Raw genomic sequence first — 21549 nt, 5'->3', positions numbered from 1 at the left:
AGAAAGATATGTGGCTGCCCACAAACCTCCTCCCCAAGCCCATGGATCTCTGTCCTACTTACGCTGACTTTGGCACCTGCAGGCCACATGCTGGCACAGATCTTTCCTTGTGACCCCTGATTTTCTCCTTTGCTGCCCTTCCCCAGGCCCTTGGCCACTGTCTGTCACTCAGTTCTTAATCACAGCTGTTCTGGCCCTCAGCCCTTCTTCCTAAATAACCCTTATGGCCTTCGCTATCATGTGAACTTGGACTTCACCCAGATCTGTCTCCTACACACTTAGCCTCTGAAACCCCCAAACTTCCTTTGGACCCTTGGACCTTGAGGACCTGTCTTTTTGTCTTCTGGGTCCCCATCCTAGTCACCTAGGAATTCTAACTTGTCACAGTGATTCTAACTCCTTTTGCTAACATTCAAAAGCACACCTTGGGAAGTGGGGGAACAGGCTAGTATATTAATTTTGTTTTCCCATCAATGGAGTTATAAAGTCCTTGAAGGCAAAACCCTGACCATTTCCTATCATCTTAACATCTCCCTTTCTTGCCAGGCGCCATGGTGTACCTCTCCTGCAGGGTCCCATAGAACTGTGGCCCACAGAGAAGGGAAGTGGGCTCCTATGATTCCACCCAAAGTGGCTTCTGTAAAATCAAGACAAACCAGCTGGGCACCATGCTGCATACCTGTAATCCCAGAGGCTTGGGGGGCTGAGGCAGAAGGATTGCAAGTGCAAAACCAGCCTAAGCAACTTAGCGAGGCCCTGAGCAACTAAGTGAGACCCTGCCTCTAAATAAAAAATAAAAAGACCTGGGGATGTGGCTTTGTGGTTAAGTGTCTCTAGGTTCAATCCACAGTACCAAAAAATAGAAAATCTTCCTTCCTTACTGGGAACCTAGAAGGTACTCAATAAATATCGAATGGATGAGTCTACTACATCCCCAAGATTCTACTTCCTAAATCTCTCTAGAACCTGTCTTCTCTTTATAATATCTGCTCCTAAAACCCCAGGTCCCTCGGTGCCTAATACACCTGCCCCTGTATCCTCCTCCCCCTCTCTCCCACAACCCAACCTGCCCACCTGATCTCTACTTGCCCATTTAACCCTTACTGCAAGGCAGTGTCTCCCTGGAAGCTCTCCAATTCCCTTGGACCCCCCAAGCTGAGGAAGGTGAATCTGAATTTTCCCTAGCACTGAGAGCCTCAAGAGCCAGTGGGAGGGTCCCAGGTACCCCTCCTCCAGCATAGGAATTGGCACAGATAGGAGAGGCTTGTTACCCATCTGAGCTGTGACAACTCATTTCTAGGAAGAAAGTGACCTTCTATTCCACAGGGGCCACACCAGCTCTTTGCCTCCCTGGCCGCTACCCCCTTGGCCACTGTCTGTGTCCCTCACTGCTCCCAGCCTCCAGGCCTATGTGATTCAGACCTCCGATCCGAGTTCATCTACATCTACGCTCATCTCTCTCCTGCCCTCTGAGAGCCCCCATGGAAGGAGCTGAGCACAGGACTGGTGGGAGAGGTGGAGGAAGTCCCAGCACCTGGACATGTTGCCCTCCCAGCCCCATTCTGGCTACTAGGAATGCTCCCTCAGGTTCAGAAGGGTAGAACTGGCCTCACGGTGGGCCCCAGATTCTGGCAGGGAACCCCAGTGGGGCTTGGCTTGCCTGTGCAAGGGCAGCAAAATCCCCACCACATGTTGAAATTTGCTAGGGCCATAGACTCAGACCATAGTGGTCAGGCCATGAGGTCTACCTGCTGTCTGAGAACTTGACCTTCTGGGTCCAGCAGAATGTCCTCATTTGTGTCTGTCCTCATCAGTCTAGGTTGAGGTCTAGCCTCTGGGGTGCAGAAACATGATGCCCAGCACGGAGAGCTTTTCTCGTATCCGAGGGGCATCCCACAGACCTGGAACCTCTCACAAAGCAGGCAGTAGGCTCACAAAGATACACACTTATATTATACATCTCCCCCTCCAAGATGCACTTATGAGTAAAGACAGGCACACTCAATCACACTGCACACATACACATAGAAATAGACGTGTGCGGACCTACAGTCCTGCAGCCAAGAAACTCCCAGCACGGGGCAGCTTGAGCTGGATCCCTTGTGTAAACACAAACTCTGCTGTCTTCTCCAAACCCATTGTGAAAATCAAACACTTGTCAGCCCCTCGAGAGCCTGTAGTTTTTCCAGAAGTAGTTCCTGCTTCCACCTAAGGCCTCTGGAGCTGTTGGTGGGCTGCAGTTGGGACCATGTAGGAAATGAAACCTGACCTTACCAGAGAAGCTGTGGGCCCTGTGCCCAGTATGGATTCAGCCACACAACTCTGCAGCCAGCCCCCAAGCTTCCTGGTACTGCTGGGGGCTATAGGTAGTGGTGGTGTGCCCACTTCAAAGGGCCTCACTTCCCCATAGCCAGGAGTCAAACTCAGGGCCCTGCCTGGCCCCAGTTGAAAGCCCCAACCAACTCTGCAGCTTGAGGCTTGTGTTTGCAGTGCAAATGAGGACTGCGACCATCAACTGGGGTCTTGCCATGAATGAACATGCTATAGTCTGTCTGTCTGGTTATACACATGATTGTTCTTCTTTCTGTTCACAGGGAAAGAGGTCTTTGATGGGGCTGACCTTGCCAACTGCTGTGGGTGCTCGGGAGGAGCCCACTTGAGCCATCATAGGACTGTGTTTGGCTGAATTCTAAGTGGACAGGGGAGGGGCCTGTGAGAATTCCCCTCCTTTCACTGGTGTCTTATGGTGACTAGAGGAGAAGGCCAGAAGGAGAAGGGGAAGGCTGGGGCTGGGTGGGCCACCAGGGTGGGTACAGCTTACTCAAGCCCTCCTGGGAGAACAGGCAGGATGGGGAGCCTGAGAGTAGGAGTCCTATCTAGTGTCTCCCAAGCCCCGCCCTGGCCACTCCAGACCAGGAAGTTCAAGTTGTGCTCAGAGGCCCCTCAAAAGGAGGGGGTAGCCTAAGGCCCGGTCAGACTGTCCAGGGCTGGAGAGCGCTCAGGGAGGTGGGCAGGTGGGCTATTGGTTCTTGGAAGGGTTCCTTAATGAAAACCCCTAAGCCTGACCACCTGGGGGAAAGGCTCACCTTTCCCATGTGTAGCTGATAAGGGCCAGGAGATTCCACAGTTCAGGTAGTTCCCCCGCCTCCCTGGCGTTTTGTGGTCACCATTAATCATTTCCTCTAACTGTGTATATAAGAGCTCTTTTGCCAGTGAGCCCTGTACTCAGAGAGAAAGGCTAAAGTCTTCAGGAGGATGTGGCTGCAGAAACTAATTCTACTGGGCACTGTGGTTTGTAGCATCTCTGCACCCATCTGCCCTCCCAGCGCTGTCCCCCAGCCCAGGAAGTGCGTGGATGCCATCATCAAGGAAGCCCTGAGCCTTCTGAACCACAGTAAGGACACCGCCAGTGTGACGGTGAGTGAGGGAGAAGGTGCAGGCTGTACCTGGGTCACCCTGCTGGCTCTGGACTGTCCGTCGCTGCCTTGATAGTAGTTTGATAACATGACATTTTCCTTTCTACAGAATGACACCATAGAAGTTGTCTCTGACTTATTTGATCCCACGGTAAGATGCTTCTTTCTGTTACAACCTTTTAGAGGCCTCTGGCCTGGGGGCTTCATTTTAGAGGGAACCTCGCATGTGTCCACAGGAGGAGGGGGCAGCATCTGGGTGCTCAAGAAGCCTATGCTGGTTGTGTGGGCTCGGTGTCAGCTGAGCAGCTATAGGTAGACCTAGCATTCAAAGGCTCATGGGGGAGAGGTCAGGTGGGAAAGTGTGGGTCACTTCATGAGACAGGACTGTAGGCTTCGGGTGCTAATTGTACCCTGAGACCAAATCCTGTGAAATCAGAGTGCTGACTGTCAAGGAGCTTCAGGAATACCACTTGTTCCAGCGCAGGTCTGGCCTGTGCCTCTCCCCTCCCCTCCCCTTCTCTGTGGATGGTGGAGAGAGAGTGGCCTTCTTTCCTGGGAGTGGGACCCTCTCAAAGTGTTAGGCTAAGAGAATGTGGCTGTACCACTAAGGACTGTATGTCCACAGTGGACAGGGCACTGTATATGACTGGACGCAGCCTGAGACTAGTCGGGGATCATTCTGTGTCCTTCCGAGGCCCTTCTCCTGGGGGAAGGGGATAGGAACAGAAAGGAGTGATGGGGAGGGTAGCCTGCTCCCACTACTGGCACTTGTCTCTGCTCACGGAGGAACGAATTCTTTCTACAGAAGCCAACGTGCCTGCAGACCCGACTGGAGCTGTTGGAGCGGGGCCTGCAGGGCAGCCTCACCAAGCTGAAGGGCCTCTTGGCCATGATAGCGAGCTACTACAAAGAGTACTGCTCCCCCACCCCAGTAAGTGCCACATCAGGGCCCTAGGTAGGAGGGTGGGGACAGGGTGTGGAGAGACCTCAGGCTGTGGCTGTTCAGATCCCCTAAAGTTTTCTGCATTGACAGGTAATGATGAGCTCCTCCAGCAGGGGAACAAGTCCCTTTTCATCCCTTCCAGTCAAAAGCACAGAGCTCTGAAGGCCACAGTGCCCCTTAGCAGCAGCTGCTGCCCTCCTTATTATTCTAGTCATTAGGAATGAGGTCAGAGGTGAGGCAAACCCAAGGAAACTCACGGCCTGCTCAAGGTCCAGAGGAAGTGCCAGGGCCCAAGTACCTCCTCCTGACAGGACTTTCCCATGGCTCCACGTGGGGTGCATGGATTGCCTGGAAGGAAAGGGGCCTACCTGGAGAGGACAAGGCCCCAAACACCCCTCTTTTCCTACAGGATGGGGATGAGATCTGCTGTCTTGACCCCTGTCCCTTCTGGGTGCTGGAAGGAGGCCTCCACCCAGCCATTCTGCCCTGGTCTGGGGCCAAAGAGGTGGTCTGACTGTCCAGACAACTGACTCAGGCTGGCACTTTGTCAGGGCCCTGGCACCAGCTGCTGTTGGCAGAGCTGTGCACCCCTTGGGCAGCACATGGGTGGCACTGGTGTCACCTGATCCCCCCAGAATGGACCTCCTGGCCTCTGAGTTCTTAGAGGCAACACAGAAATATGCTGCTGTTTCTCCATGCTACCCACTCGCCTGGACTCAAGTGTTTTTTATTTTCATTTTTCTTAAGGAAACTTCCTGCATGACCCAGTTTATCACCTTTGAAAGTTTCAAAGAGGACCTGAAGAAGTTTCTGTTTAACATCTCCTTTAACTGCCGAACTCAAGTCCAGCAGTGAGGGGTCTGGGCCAGCCAGGCCAGCTCTGGGAGCTAACCTCAGACATCTCTGCTCTCTCACCCGAAAAAGCCAGAAACTCAGGATCTTCATCTTACAGGGACCAAGGGGTGGGCCACAGACACAATGGGGATGGCCTGGATCTGCCCTGGGTCATGCTGACCCTGATAGGAACATGGTAGAGGAGTGTGGGATATTTTATACTGGTAGGGATTGGTAATATTTATTTATATATTTATATCTTAAAAAAATATTTATTTATTTATTTAAGCTCGTATTCTCTATTTATTAAAGATGTTTTATCATAATAATAAATTATTGAACGTCTGCTTTTATTTACTCAGTTTTCTGGTTTATTTTCAAGGAGGGGAGGAAGCCGGCAGGTGGGGGAAGGGATGGGGAGGTGCGGGGGTTGGGGCACTGTCTCGGGGGCAATGCTGCTGAGCCAAAGGGAGGTTGGGTCTGGGTGCAGCATTCGGTACACCTGGATGTACTTCCCTGATGCTCAAGGGCTCCCACCCCTGAGAAAGGATTTAGGCTTACCAAGCAACCAGCTCGTGACTAAGGGAAGCTTGCCTCAGAGAAGGGGCAGCCTCCTTCGTGGGGAGGTCTGGGTGCTGCTGGGGGTTGGCTGGTCACTGTCTGAATAGGTTCCCCCTGGTGTCAGGCAAAACACCCAGGCCCCTTGGAGGCCTTGGACCTAGTGCCTCACACTGCCCTCACCTCAGGGCTTCAACAACTCTTAAGGGAAATCAGCAAATAGACCAACTGTTCAGGGAAAAAGAAACTAAACCACAGGGGTCAGAGCTCAGCATATTTACCAAAGTTACCCCAAACTGGGTGATCTTAATCTTTAGGAGTCAGAATGTTAAGTTTCTAGTGGGTTAAACATAGCTCCGGTGTAGCATTTTTCTAAACTAGTTCTTGTTTTTCCATAAAGTTTACAGTTACTTTCTCCTAAAATCTATGGCCTTCAGGCTGAGAGAAAAGCAGTCCTCTTTCTCTTTGCTTAGGCAGGCAGGCCAAATAGCTTGTCCCTGAACCTAGTCCCTTGTGTTCCTTGTGTGCGGGAAAGTGAGGAAGTAAGTGTGTCTCCAAAGCTTAGGTGGGCAGCGGGGCCAGCCTTGTCCTTGAGGGTGGCTTGCTGTGGCTGCAACTCTGCAGACACTTGACTCAAGTTTGTACCTGAAGATGGCACAGTCCTGGCCAGAGACCTGCCTCGCAAGCAGGCAGAAAGGTCACAACCCCAGATGTGATTACAAACAAGAAGTCTCAGACCAAAACTGAATTTCAGCAAAGAGAAAGATCCATGAAGTGTGCTCTGATCATTGAAAATGCATGAAAAGCACATCTTGTCCTCTCTGTCTTCCTCAGAAGCCATTGATGACTGATAAGAGGTTTGCATTTCCTTAGACTCACATATATAGGTACCCATTCCTGCAGACATGCTTTCCTGCCCGGGTTCAGATCTGCTGGGAGCCACCTTCAAGGAGTACCATGCACCTGTACGTGCTTCTAGCTTGTGTGCTCTGGGGGTCGGAAAGTAATTCTTCCCCAGTGAAAGTAGCCACTGAGAATTCCCACAAAAATCACACTGCGCTCTGTGCTGAGATTCAGAAAGAACTTTCTGCCGACAACAATGTATATGAGGTAAGCCTGGGTCTTCATCAAATTTATTTTGCTCTCATGGAACTTTGTGTTTCTGACCAAGTTCTTTTGCTTTTAGGGTTCCTTCAGTAGACCCCAGAATACCAGTGAGGTAAGGAGTGTCCACCCTTTGAACCTTTCTGATCACAGTGGAACAGAGAGAGAGGGATTGCCTAAGTTGACACGCAGGGTACAGATAAGAACCAGGGATGCTGGAGACATTGAAAATTAAAGAATGGAACCTTCAGATCAGCCAAAGGATGAGCCAGTGATCAGGTCCTGGACTTTGCGAGTCCTCTAGCCACTGTCCCAGCTCACCCCTGGCCCCATGGCAGGGGCAGCGAATGGGCACAAGACATCAATTGCCTCCACTGCAGGGCTTTCCCGTCTCTTGTGTGAGTCAGGGTAGGACCTGATCTTAGGTCCAGGGTTCTGTCAGGCCAGGTGACCAAGGATGGATGAGTTGGGAGGCAGTTGGTGCTCTGCTGTGTACTCCCAACCTCAGTGCACCCCAACTTTGTTTCAGGAGCTCTGCTATGGGGAGTTTACGAAGAACTTCACTTCCACCCTGAAGGATCTTGCTGCAAAATATAAGCATCGGGACCATCACATAACAAAAGTTTATAAGGACATTAAGCTGCTTGCCAAAATTTGCCCCAAACTGGAAGTAAGTTGCTGTTTGCTTTTATTTTCCTGCACCACAGGCAGGAGCCCAGTGGGGCAGAGGTCTTATGGATACCACTTGTCATCCTCAGCTGCTATTCTTGGGCCATACAGATAGCTCTTCTTTGGGCTGCCTCAGAGCTGACACTGACTGATGGGGTGGAGGGTGGGGTGTGAGGGAGTATGAAGTCAAAGGGATTCTTGGGGGTGTCTGTGTCTTCTCCAAGCCCCTCCTCCCCTACAGAGGTCAGTGCAGGGCAGGTCTGAGATAAGTCACAGCAGCCTGGACACAGACTCAGCATGGGGAGAGGGAAGGGCCTCCGTACTGACTCCAGTTGGTGGAGGGGCCAATTTGCCCCGCCCTTGGGGCCTCTTCTGGCTGAGGAACCCCACAGGGAGTCCATGATGGAGGGATGAGCTGTAGTTTAGGGGATCACGTCTGGGAAAGTGACTGAGCTGCTCTCTCTCTTTGTCCACTGTTTGCATGGCCCCCTGTGTACTCCCACCCTGCCTGTCTTCATGACCTTGTCCTGGATAGCCATGACGCCTCCTGTCACCTTGCTGGCTCCTTCCCCATGACTGTGAATGGTCCTTAGACTCTGTCCCCCTTACCCCTCACCTCGCCAGGCAGGTAGCTCCTCAGACAGACAGGGAGTGTATTCCTGAGTTACCTCCTAGGCGGTGGGGGCTTACAAGACCCTCATGGCTGCTGGGAGGTCAGGAATCCACTTGTATTTTATTCATTTTTTAAAATTCTGCTAAGACGATGACTTAAACATGTGTTTCTTATTTAGCCAACAGACACACCCAAGGACTGTACTATTGAGCAAAGTGATTTCTCCAAGTTCAAGGAAGCCTTAGAGAGTGTTATCATATCCATAGAAGGATGGAAATCATGTCAGAGGACCGACGGAGACCTCTGGCACTTGTCTTCTCCTGGGGTTAGAGGAACAGTACTGGAGGAGTCTTGGAAACAATTTACTGCAGAGGTGGGGAGGGAGTTTGCTGGCCCTCGGCTGGCTGACGAGGCTGTGGGTGGATGATGGTGGGGGATGTCCTGGGGACACATGTCTATAACTGATGCATTAGTTAGCGCCTGCTGCTTCAATAAAGCCTGGCTGTGGAAATGCTGAAGAGTAAGAGTCACAAGAGAGGCCAGCCTTGCTCAGCCCCTGGACTGGAAGGGAGGGGAGGTGGCTCCATCACCTGGAAGACAGGGCAGCTCTTGAATTGGTCCTAAAGGGTGCAGGGAGCTGTCCAGGTATCCTCAGCCTCATACATTAATGCCCTGGGCACAGAGGCACACATGGGTATGACTACCAGGCTACCCATCTGGCCTGTGCCGCACAGTCCCAAGACTGAGAGCTGGGTATGCTGTACGCCAGCACCATTACTCCTTTTGGTTCCTAGCTGCCTGCACATGCCTATACTTACTAATTCAGATATGCACGATTAAAGCAGAGGGCAGGGGTTGCAGGGATCAGACACATACAATATCATCCTAGGCTGGTTTGTGTTGAAGGCACATGGCTGGCTTTTCTAGATCCAGCACCTCCTTCCCCAGACCCTCCCACATTGTTACATGAACTTCACAGTTAACAAATCTGGCACTCATTTCTCTCCTAGGCTCAATATTCTTATTTGGGAAGTTGGATATGGCAGGAATGGAGTAGCCATAGCTCCAGACCAGCCTGTCCTGAAACAGGGAGTTCTAGGCAGATGCAGAGTTGATAAAAACCTGCCATGGCTCAGAGTCCTCATCCTGGCCCTGTGGCTGGGAGGCACAGAGAGGCCGGATGTTCAGGGCCTGCAGGTCTGCAGAGCCAGTGTGAGCAGGCAGTGCCCCAGACAGGCACTGGGGTGAGGAGTCTTCTGTCCTGCTGTCAGTGCTGGAAGGAGCTCCCTACCCATCAAGGCCCAGAGAGGGTGGAGACTTCCTCAGGACCACACAGGAGATGTGCTAGACAGAATCCTCTCAGAAGCCCCCTTTCTGTGCCCTCAGAAAGGCTCCTGGGCATAGGCCTCACCCTTAGAAAGGGCTGACTGAGTTCCCTCTTGTGAGAAGACCCTGACCACCTACCAGGAAAGGTACAGCTTCATGGTTATTTTTCACTGTGGTTTGAGATAAGATCAGAGAAACAGTTTCATGTTGCTGCCACTGATGTTATCTCTAGCCCAGACATGCTCTTCAACCTGAGGGATGACACATTGAAAAGCTTTCTCCCTTTTCTTCTTCTCAACTTCAAGGGGGAAAACTGCACAAACCTCCCAGGCTGTGCCTACGGCACCACCCGAAGCTCACCCTGGAAAACTGGCACCTCCTTTCAGGCTGTCTGTCATTCTTTTGGGAGTGGGGAAAGGTCTCTTTGAAATTTTTTTTTTAACATTTCTATGATTGTACAATACAGTGGCAAATCTTAAATGTACAATTGAGAGCATTGGCATAGATATTTATACCCATAAAATCAGCAACCAGAGAAAGACAGAACATTTTCCAGTATCCCCAAAGGCTTCCTTGTGCTTCCTACTCCAGGTACAGCCCCGGTTCCAACCTCTATTGCCCACATTAGTTTTGCCTATCCTCAGACTTCATGTGAGCAGAAGCATAGACCACGTTTTCCTGGATGTTTGAATTGTTTCATTCAACATGTGTCAGTGCATTTGTTCCTAGTTGTTGCATGCAGTACTAGTCTCATTTCCATTGCTGTGTAGTATTCCATTAATTGCATGAATATCCCACAGTTTGTTTCATCATTACATTGCTGATGAATGGTTAGGCTATTCCCACTTTTTGGCTAATGTTAAGAAAGCTGGCCGGGTGTGCAATTGTGCATGCCTGTAATCCCAGTGGTTTTGGAGGCTGAGGAAGGAGGATTGCAAATTCAAAGCCAGCCTCAGCAGCTTAGTGAGGCCCTAAGCAACTTAGTAAGACCCTACACAATGGAATATTAATCAGCCATAATAAAAAATGACTTTATGACATTTTCCAGTAAATAGATGGATTTGGAGACTATCATGCTAAGTGAAATAAGCCAATCTCAAAAACCAAAGGTCGAATGCTTTCACTGATATGCAGAAGCTAACCCACAATAAGAAGGGAGGGGAAAAAGAGAAGTTCAGTAGATTAGACAAAGGGGAACAAAGGGAAGACAGGGGTGAAAGGAATAGGAAAAACAGTAGAATGAATCTAACATAATTTTCCTATGTATACATATGAAAATACCTGAGTCCCACCAGTGTACCCACCCACAAGAATGGGATCTTAATTAGAATAAGATATATTCCATGCTTGTATAATTTTACCAAAATGGATTCTACTGTCAGGTGTAACTAAGAAAAACCAATTTAAAAAATAATAATAAGAGAGCAGACTAAAAACAAAAAAGACCTGTCACACACACACACACACACACAAAAAAAAAATTAAAAGGGTTTGGAGTGCAGGCCATATAGCCCACTTCGTAGAGTTCCTGCCTCTCATGCTGGAGGCCTGGGTTCGAGTCCCCAGCACTGTGGGATTGTGGAAATAACAAAAGGGTTTGGGATGTGGCTTAGTAGTTAAGCATCCCTGGATTCAATCCCCCCAACTGAAAAAAAAGAAAAAAAGAAGAAAGAAAGAAAGAAAAAAGAAAGCTGATCTGAACTTTCTGTATGCAGGTTTTGGTCAGCAATGTTTGCATTTTATTTTAAAAAATTTATTTATTTATTTTTTGTACAGGGCACTTAACCACTTAGCCACGCCCCCATTCCTTTTTAATTTTTATTTTGAGACAGCGTCTCCGTAAGTTGCTTAGGAGCCTTGCTAAGTTTCTGAGACTGACTTTGAATTCTGGATTCTCTGGTCTCAGCCTCAGAGCCTCTGGGATTATAGGCATGAACTGTACCCGGCAATGTTTGCTTTTTTGTAGGAAATGCTGGGAATTGTAGGTCATGGGATATATGTATTTTAGCTTTAATAGGTACCACCAAACGTTTTTCCAAGGAAGACTTTTACAAACAGCATTGTGGTTGGCTTTCCTGCCTTGTGTAGGCACTCCTGAGCCACCACACAATGGAGCTCTTCTCTCCCTTCATATGGTCTGAGACTGTTTCCAAACGCCCTTATTGTTTTGGAAATTCTCAATGTTGCTCCCTCTTGCCCAGCTGTCAACATTCTGACAAGCCAATCATTGGGAAACAAAGCCAAATCCAACAAAGTCCTGGTTTGAGATCAGACCTTGCTTAGAGGTTCATGGGGTCCACCCTTGGATAGCCAGGCTTATGGGTTACCGGGAAGTGTGAACACAGACGACAGGGGAAATTAGTCAGTTTGTCACTTGACAGTCTCCCATGCTGTCCTGGTGGTGGAGGGGCTGTCTGCACTTCTAGCATCTCCTTTTGGGAGAGTCACGAGGGGCTCAAGAAGGGCCTTCTGACATGGACGTGATTGCTGGTTGCCTGTGGTGCAACACTTTGGCCTCAGAGCCTGTGGGGGGTTTTTTTCTTCACAGAAGCAAATGTGACATGCCGCTGTCCCATGCAGAAGATCAGGCTGAGGGATGGAAACCTGGGTACCGTCCTGGGTTCCCCTTGAGGACTTCAGCTCTTTGTCAGTTCCCCACCATGTTCTGGTGTGTTTATTTTCTTGGCCCCTTTCAAATCTGCCTACTCCTCTCCATCCCTCTGGCCTTGCCCTGACCCACCTTGCACACGCAGACGACCACTTCAAATGTTCCACAGGCCCTATCTCCAGACAGACCCCTCCTGCTCCTCTCCCCCGGGAGGTGCACATTAATTTATTTCACAAGTATTCGCTGAGTGTCTAGGAAGTCAGGAACTGTGCCAAGCTCTGCAGGAATCCCAACCCTGGAGGTGCTCACATTTCAAGGGATTAGTCTGGCCATGTCCCATATGAGCTGCCTGCCAGCTCAGAGTGAGTTCTCAGTGCTTTAGTCTGAACTAAGACCTTATCCTCCCATTGTGGCCCCTGCAGACTACCCTTTCTTACTGCCTACTACCCTGGCTCCCTCACATCACCCTGAGCCCCAGGAACACAAACCAGCCACAGTTCTCCTACTTTCCTCTTTCCTCCCCAAACCCTTCCTGGAATGCATCCCACCCAGTCAACTGGCTGACATCTGTCCCCTCAACGGGTAGATCACTGTCCAGTGGGAGGTTGGGGGGTCTTCCAAAGGACACCATCTTTCTCAACACCTATTCTGGGCTTGCATGCCTGCCTCTTGGACCATGTAATATGCTGTCCTCTGCTCCTCAGGGGACTATGGGGTCTGTCCTCACTGCATAGGTGCCAACTGTGACTATGTTCCAGGGTCTGATGAAAGTGAGCCTCTTTTCGACTTCGATTTAAAGAAATGGTCACAGATTTTACAGAAGTCAGGATGGAAAGGCAACTGGATCTTCCAAAGTATAGAAAACGCTCTTTGGGACAAAGACTGGCAGCAGGTTAGGTACTCAGTGCACAGCCAGGAATGTGTTATCATTATCCTTATCAACAACAGTATCTGTGAGGTGAGCCAAGTGGATGCCCTTGCCCTCAGTCAGGGGAGCTGGGAACCTAACACCAGCACAGTTGCCTGCTTTTTTCCTCACTTAATGGATTTGGGAACCATCTCAAAGGAAGCAGCAGGAGGGAGGGAAACCCAGCTCTCTGGCATGTGTCACACTTCCTCTAGCTCAGAGGCTGGGGCAGCCCCGAACTCTCCTGGTGGAGATCTTGGCTCTTGCCCAGGTCTTTTTCTGCAGCCAGCCTGGATAAGGGTGAGCTCATGTGCTGGGAGGAGAGGCCAGGGAAGCAGTCATTGCTGCTGGAGCCCAGCTCCAAGTCAGAAATGCCGTAACCACAGGATAACTCATAATCTCCCCTTTGCCCCCACACCCTAAAAACTCTCCTTGACTGAACTTTACAGCCTTAGGTCCTTTCTCCACTGGGACCTCTCTGGGAAAATTCCTGTGGATCTCTTTCAGGTCTTTAACTGAAATAGAAGCTGTATCTGTCGCCAGGGCTAGGGGCAGGGCTGTGGATTGGCTAGACCCTCTCCCATGGATGCAACCCCACCCTGGGGGTGCACACCAACCAGTGTTGGAACCTAGATAAAAATAAGAGGAAGCTACAGAGCCTCAGGCCATCCCGGGGCCATGGTCACACCAAACGTTTCTGTGTCTGTGGGGCTTATGAACAAAGAGACAGCCTGGAACTCTGTGACCAAGCCAAACTGGTTATGGGCCCATGTCTTCTGGTTACAATGAATCCCTGTGGTAGGAAGAAACATTTCCCCTTACCAGGTTTCAGTCCCAACAGTCACAGAGAGACAGACAGATGGACACAGCTGACTCATTACAGTGATAAACAGATACAACTTGGGGCTTCTGGTAGAAATGGATAGAAAGACAAGACAGACTCAGCCAGAGCTTGGAAGGGACAGATGGAGAGATCAGCTGGGGACACTGGCAGTGACATATTGAATGACATAGAGGCACATGGACAGATTTAGTCAGTGCCCCTGTCAGGGAAAACAGACACAGCTGTGGGCTGTGGTCGGGTTACGAAGTGGCAGTTCTGTCTTAGTCCCAGACTGCATGCTGAGAGGTTCTTGGAGGTTCCCCGCCTCATGGCACCGTGGTCAGAGACTTTGAAGGACTTTTGGGACCTCTCTGTCTAGGGCTACAATGTTCCATGCCCTGTGAGTTCCAGGAAGGCTATGTCTCTCACTGTCCCTGGAATCAGACTCGAGGATCAATCCATTTTCCTGTTTTTCCCTCAGGTAAACTTTCCCCTTGCTATGCTTGTGAGGCAGGGAAAGGTTTCCCCATCCCTCCTGGGGCCACCTATTAGCAGCAGGGTGGTCCTGGAAAAGGTGGAGACCCCTGTGAGTCCAGGCTTTTTGGGCACCATGGACAGTGCCAGCAGTCTTGGCATCCACAAGGTTGTCAGAGGATGCTTAGGTTCAACTGGTCAGTTATTCTCTTCACCAACCCTACCATATCCTCCAGAACCTGGAAATCTGAAGGCCTAAAAGATTGTAGCCCAGGGGAAAGACTTAAGGCAGGTGAGGACGGGGTTCTTAGCTCCCTTCACAGGGGAAAAGACTCAGGCCCATTTGGATACATTCCATTCTGAGTCTACAGGGCCCAAGAACTCTTGGGAAGGGGTGAGACCTTCTTACTTGGAGAAGACCTTTGAGCCGATACCAGGACCGGCTGCCTTCCTCAGTCTGGATTCCCTAGACTCCAGAAACTAGACTCTAGTCTAGCATGTATTATGAGATTAGCATGTACATGGAAAGGAATGGAAGGGAGCAGGAGTGAATAGAAAGAGAGCCTTGTCTGCAACCGTCATGACAAAAGTCTTAGCTGAACCAAAGGCGCGCTCTAGAACTAGGAGAGCCCTTAAGAGCTTTCTAAATTGGGGTGAGGAGATCAAGCCTATTTTTTTTATCCTACTTCTTTGTTTTAAAAACATTTTAAATTTGTTCTAATTAGCTGTACATGACAGTAGAATGCATTTATACATTTTGATAAATCATACACAAATGGAGTGTAATTTCTCATTTTTCTGATTGTACATATTGTAGGATCACATCAGTCATGCAGTCATGTATGTACATGAGGTAATGTCTGTTTATGTCTTCATGTTAATCAGTAATTGGATATTAGCTGCCTCTGGAAGGAGGTGTGACCTTAGATGTGGCAATTTTCTTACGACAAGGAAATTCCCAGGGAAGGTTCATTGTCAATGAGCTGTCTTCCAGCAGGACTCATAAGCAGAGGCAATCATTCTTGACTCCTGAGGGTGTCCTGGGCATCCACCACAGCCACCTCTTGAGGCTGTTTGGATCCATTTTTTTTTTTTTTTTTTGCGGTGCTGGGGATTGAACCCAGGGCCTTGTGCTTGCAAGGCAAGCACTCTACCATCTGAGCTATATCCCCAGCCCAAGGATCCACTTCTTCATAGGACCACTTCTCCTTAGATTTGGGGACAGCTCCTCTGGGATTCCAGTGCTGTGCTGTCAACACTGGGTTAAATCTCAACCTGTAACATTTTCAAATTGTCATAGTATAAATATTCCCATCATTACTGGTTTCACATTACCAGTTTAAAAACAGGCGTCAAAAACTTAGCAATGGGGAATTGGGGTGTAGCTTAGTGGTAGAGCACTTGCCTTGCATGTGTGGCTCTGGGTTCAATCCCCAGCACCACACACACACACACACACACACACACAAAATAGTAATGGGCTCTCATAAGCAAGTAGTCAGCTCTAGCACACCAATGATTCCCATGGGTTTCTCTTCCTGGGGGAAACTTAGAAAGGGACGGTTAATATTGAACTAGAGGCCCTGCCATTGCAGGTGATCTCAGGGCCACCACTGATACTGCTCACGCCCCCCTCTACTATCCATTCTAGATCCCCCTCATGATGCTCGGCACTTGTGCTCATCCTGGTGGCTTACCTGCTAGCATCTCAGAGAAGTCTGATTCCGTCTCAGGATGAGATTGCCACACTTATCCACTTAGTGTCAAATAGGGGAAGGGAGTACCAAAGAAGCACCTATGCACACCACCTGGGTGACGTCCCAGGAGGACACCATGTGTAACCTTATCTCTTCCTGATGCTCAGGCTTAGGTCTTCCTGCCGAGACAGTGACTCCTTTTATGCTGGTCCTTGGTTGAAAGGCAATCAAAGTGCCCTGCCAGTCACTTTAGCTTAGGGTCTAATGGAATTCTTGCTGTGGCCCCTGATATAAATTTTTCTCCTGGGGAACTGGGACCCCTAAACCTACAGATCTCTGAGTTGTAGGAAAGGGAAGCACAAATTTTCCCAATAGGTCACTGGGAATGATTGTAAATGGGGTCACTCACTCCTGCTTCTGTCTTTTGGTGCCAAGATATTTGTATTATACCTATTGGGACACATTTCTATTTAAGGGTCTTTGATTTATAATGAGAATTGTGTTCTAGAAGATAGCTCAGGTGCTTCAACTATGCTTCTATATGCCCAACACTCTGTCAGACTGACAGCACCTAGGTGGTGCAGGATGAGATGTGACCAGCAAATCCCATGGTCATGGACCTATGCTTTACCTTCTTTGCTATAGAGCGGATCCCTTTGTGGGATGTGATATAGATGGCATTCCCACGCTGATGGATCAAAATCTCAGACAGCCCTTGGATAGTGGTGTTAGTTGAGGTCCTGCAAAAAGAAAAGGCAAACTCATACATGAAATATGTATCTATTCTGGTAAAAATGACTCATTGGCTCTTCCAAGGTGTAAGAGGATGAAAGTAGTCAACTAGCAACCACGTGTTCCATGAATCTCCTTGCAGTACAGTATTCTATCTGGACCTATTTGGGAATCAAGCTTGAGCATTTATATCCTCCAACAACTAGTCATAAGGAATCACCCATGAAGCCATAGGTATAAACTGGAGGAAAGGTTTGGTGCCATGGAGGTGGAAAACATGGGGTTCTGAGTTACTTGTTTGTGTAGCTCACTTGTGCCCTGCAATCCTTCTCAAGCTTGATTCCAACATACCACTTCCATCTTATGATGAATTGTTCCTGGACTCACCGAACTTACAATTTAGTAGGTCTGGGAAAAAAACCAAACTTATTAAGGATAGTTCTTGCTGCATGGCCAGTCCATCAGTCCCTCCAGGTCTACTGGGGCTCAGAAGTATGACAGGAACTGTTTTCAAAAAAGTGTATAATTCTCCAATGCAGATGGTATGGCCTTGTTTCAGGACCCTGCAAACAGAGTGTATTTTCCCATTACCGATACTTTTAAAACCACAGAATCTGGTGATTCATATGGCAAGGCTACTTGTCTTGCATCCTGAAACTGCCAAAGAGTCCTTTCCTGCCTGGAGTCCTAGTCAAAGATGGCAGGCTTTTATGTTACTGCCAGGTGTATGGGTCAGAGTAAGAATCCCATGCATTCAACAGATTTTTTCTAATACCCTAGGAAGTTGCCAAAGTTGTGCTTCTGTCTTCATGGGGAAGCACAAGATGTCACAATTTGTTCTATATGCTTCAGAGGAAATTTCCTGACCATGCTCCCGATCTAAAACTTTTCTGGCAGCCTCTGAATGTTCACAGGGCTTATCTTCTAGAATGCACATGTCTTGAAATGGCCACCAATTATGTTTGACATAACATTATTGATAGAGTAGAATAGTGGGATGTTCTGGAGAATGTCCAGAACATCTTGGGACTATATTATGACAGAGGGCAGGAGAATTATTCTTTCCCTAGAAATTTAAATTATTGTTTTTTCCAAGTGAATTAAAACTATTTCTAGTGGGGGTAGAAAAGAATGGATTCCTCAGATCAGTGACCACACACCTTGTGCCTAAGGCCAGGTTAATCTACCACAGCAAAGACACCACGTGTGGTAGGCACAGAGGTTGCAGCTGGGGCTAAGATTTGTTGAATTGGTAGCAGCCCACTATTATTTCCCAGGATCTATCTGGGTTTTGCTGGTAAATTAAATGCAGATATGTTGGACTTCCTGTAAGTCTTTAAAGGCAGCATTAATTTTTACCCTAGAACATGATATTGGTTTTTATTTATTACTTTAGCTGGGATGGGGAGAAGTTTTGAAGGCTTCCACTTGGTTGTTTATTTATTTATTTTTGGTACTGGGAATTGAACCCAGGAGGACTTAACCACTGAACCACATCCCTAGCCCCTTTTTTGCTATTTAGAGACAGTCTTGCTGAGTTGTTTAGGGCCTTGCTAAGTTGCTGAGGCTGGCTTTGAACTAGTGATCCTCCTGTCTCAGCCTCCTGAGTTGCTGGGATTACAGGTGTACTACCACCACACCCAGTTGGCTTTCTTTACTATGAAAGCTTTTACTACACAGGCTGAGGTCCCCATTGTAAGGGATTGTGCTATCATGTGCGTTTATACAGTAGTATCACTGAGAGGGTCCACAGGGCCTTCTATGAGCAGAACTCAGGCCGGGAATCTATGTCATTGGCTCATACATGCTCCCTGCTCTACTCTAACAAGCTGGTCTTGGTGTCCCTACAGGTCCCCAGGTAACAATGTGGACTCAAATCCTGTCTTCAACAGTCCTCAAAATGTTTGTGTATCAAAAAACCAAAGGTCGAATGTTCTCTCTGATTTGAATGCTAACACACAATGGGGTGTAGGGAGGGAGAATAGAATTTCAGTGGATTAGACAAAGGGGAATGAAGGGAAGGGTTGGGGATGGAAGTAGGAAAGATAGTAGAATGAATTGGACATAACTTTCCTATGTTCATCTATGAACACATGACCAGTGAAACTCCACATCATGTACAACCACAAGAATGGGTTCCTAATTAGGATAAGTTATACTCCATGTATGTGTCACAATACACTTTACTGTCACGTATATCTAAAAAGAACAAATAAAAAATTAATTAATTAATTAAAAATGTTTGGGTGTTCTTTTTCTTGGTGGGTACACTTACTCAAGTAAATGACCACAGGTCCCCCTGGGGAGGGCTGGTAAATCATTACCAAGCACGCTTGCTGCGGAGGTGTAGGAGACCCCTTCCTTCTGGGAGATCTGACTACTTCATTCAGTAGATTTGGAGTCATTAAACTGGCAATTTGGCAGGGGACTTTTATTTTTTTTCACCATGCAGGGGATCGGCAGGGGATTTTTTTTTTAACCGGGGGTGACTGAACTCATCCATGATTGATATCTTTTGATTGCAAAGATGAGCAGTGTTTTTGTTGACTTTCAATCTATTTTGACGGTAGGGATGCTGTGTTCTATTAAACATTTCCAGGACCCTTTCCGTGACGATAGCACTACTATTGCTAACAGTGAGTCCAGTTCTGTGAACACAAGTCCTGGCATGGAGAGGACTTTACTTCTTAGTGATACTGGTGAACTTCTTTCTAGTACATTCCTTATTGTCTTGGTATCTTCTGGGCCCTCAGATGTCTTCCAGGCTTGCTTAGTTTATCCACTCCTGCATGCCTGCTTCCTCCACCGTCTGCCACAGTGATCCTGGCATTTCTGTCACTTAATGTAGGCCATCCTTTTGTCCCTGATTTTAGAAGCCACTCGAATAATGAATTTACACCATCTTCTGGGGTCTCACCACAGTTTAAAATACTCTATCCTAGGAGAGTGCCCCCATATCCATAATTCTTTTCATCAAAATTTCTGCTTGACCCGTGGGTCCAGAACTCATCTCTGTGCATACTCTACCAGCTCCTGCTAGTATTTTCCATCTGGGTCTTGCATTTCCTTTGAGGTATAGTCCTTTACTCCACTTGTAGGCTCAGCACCTATGACCAGGTTATGCTGTACCTAACTCCAGTTATTGGTCTAGTGGACAAGAAGCATGTTGGAAGCAGATCTTGAGAGAATGAGAGAACATGTCATGCAGGGCAGAAGCCTCTGTATGATCTTTACCTATGCGCTATCAGCAAGTGCATTCTCTTCCAACACAGGTGAAAGGTTTTTTTTTTTTTGTTTTTTTTTGGGGGGGGGGTGCTGGGGATCGAACCCAGGGCCTTGTGCTTGCAAGGCAAGCACTCTACTGACTGAGCTATCTCCCCAGCCCCACAGGTGAAAGTTTTAACAATTGTATTACTACTGTGTGCCATAGATTGCTTTACTTGCCACCTGTGATGGGGTCCTCACTAGCAAATAGGCAGTGATCAGCTCAAAACACCACTTTAGCACCTCATTTTTTTTCACTCCTCGAACCAGATGCCATAGATTAGGTGCTCAAGAAGCAGACTGAGAGTTTAGCATGCAAGACCTTTGCTATGAAAAAGTCTCAGTGCTGGGTGCAATGGTGCATGCTTGTAATCCCAGTTATTTGAGAAACTGAGGCAGGAGGATCACAAGTTCAAGGCCAGCTTCAGCAACTTAGTGAGACCCTGCCTCAAATAAAGAATAAAAAGGAGTGGGGGGTTAGTGCATTGCCAGAGCACCCCTGGGTTCAATCCCCATTACTACAAAAAAAGAAAAAAAAAAGAGAGAGGGAGAGAGATGAAAAGCTTTGGGGATTGACATGTGGAAAAGAGAAAACTAAGTCTCCTTTAGAGTTTTTTCAAGACAAGGAGGGAACCAGAATTTTATATTTCATGTTTGTCAGTCAGGGCTGTGGGCCTCACCTGGAAGCAGGTGTGACCTTACACAAGACATTTTGTTTTTAGTAGAGGATGACCCCAAAGAACTGATGGCTGAGGTTGTCTTCGGGCAGCCCTCCCAGAAGCTGGTAGAATAAATCCTTCATTCACAAACTGGGGTCTGGACTGCCCCAGTCTTGTGTGCATCTACAAGTCGATATTGAAATGCCGTGCACAAAGCTGACCCCTGTGAAAATGGACCAGAAGACTGGTGCCTAGAGCCAGACCCCAACTAAGATTCGATTGTTTTGGACAAACATGGTGACACACGCCTGTAATCCCGGCAACTTGGGAAGCTGAGGCAGGAGGATTGCTAGTTCAGAGCCAGCCTCAGTGACTTAGCCAGGCCCTAAGCAACTCAGGGAGACCCTGTCTCTAAAAAAAATATAAAAATGGGCTGGGGATGTGGCTCAGTGGCAAAGCGCCCCTGGGTTCAATCTCTGGTTCCAAAAAGAGGAAAAGATTCTATTGTTTCAGTGTCATCAGTGTCAGCCTCTTTTGGGAACCATTTTTCTGCCATTTTCATATACCTAATTCCTCAAGGAAAATGTCTTCAGAGTCCCTTCTCCTTCCTAATATTGGGTACTCACTGTGCCTCAGCTGCCAGGTACCATGGACACAGGCACAGTCATTGTTCCACTAGCCGGAGCAGATTCAGCCCCACTGGGGTTGGGGTGCAGAATCAGGTACAGTTCCTTGGGAAGATGCTCCAGATGGTCTGTGAAGGAAGAGGAGTTATTCACCAGGTGGCAAGGAGGTGGTGAACATGCCTGTGATGGAGGCCTTAGAGAGAGCCTTTCAGCCAAGTCAGATGGCCCAGCTCCATGAGAGGCATGGCAGGGTTAGGCTAAAGTCAGATCAGAGAAGTCTGGGTGCAGTAGCTCAC

The 21549-nt window shown here is 48.3% G+C and overlaps 1 protein-coding gene across 1 annotated transcript; it reads left to right on the top strand.

Moving 5' to 3' along the window:
- Positions 1 to 3132: 3132 nt before the first annotated feature.
- Csf2 (colony stimulating factor 2) lies at positions 3133 to 5499 on the top strand. Its single transcript, XM_047556983.1, has 4 exons — positions 3133 to 3417; positions 3526 to 3567; positions 4222 to 4347; positions 5107 to 5499. Exons 1-4 carry the CDS (start codon positions 3256 to 3258, stop codon positions 5212 to 5214), a joined length of 438 nt encoding a protein of 145 aa, XP_047412939.1. The 5' UTR covers positions 3133 to 3255; the 3' UTR covers positions 5215 to 5499.
- Positions 5500 to 21549: the final 16050 nt, after the last annotated feature.

This window comes from Sciurus carolinensis, chromosome 6 (assembly GCF_902686445.1).
Source record: "Sciurus carolinensis chromosome 6, mSciCar1.2, whole genome shotgun sequence".
Taxonomy (NCBI): Eukaryota; Metazoa; Chordata; class Mammalia; order Rodentia; family Sciuridae; genus Sciurus; species Sciurus carolinensis.
The sequence above is the reverse complement of the archived record's forward strand: the minus strand, read 5'-3'. Positions and strand labels throughout refer to the sequence as shown.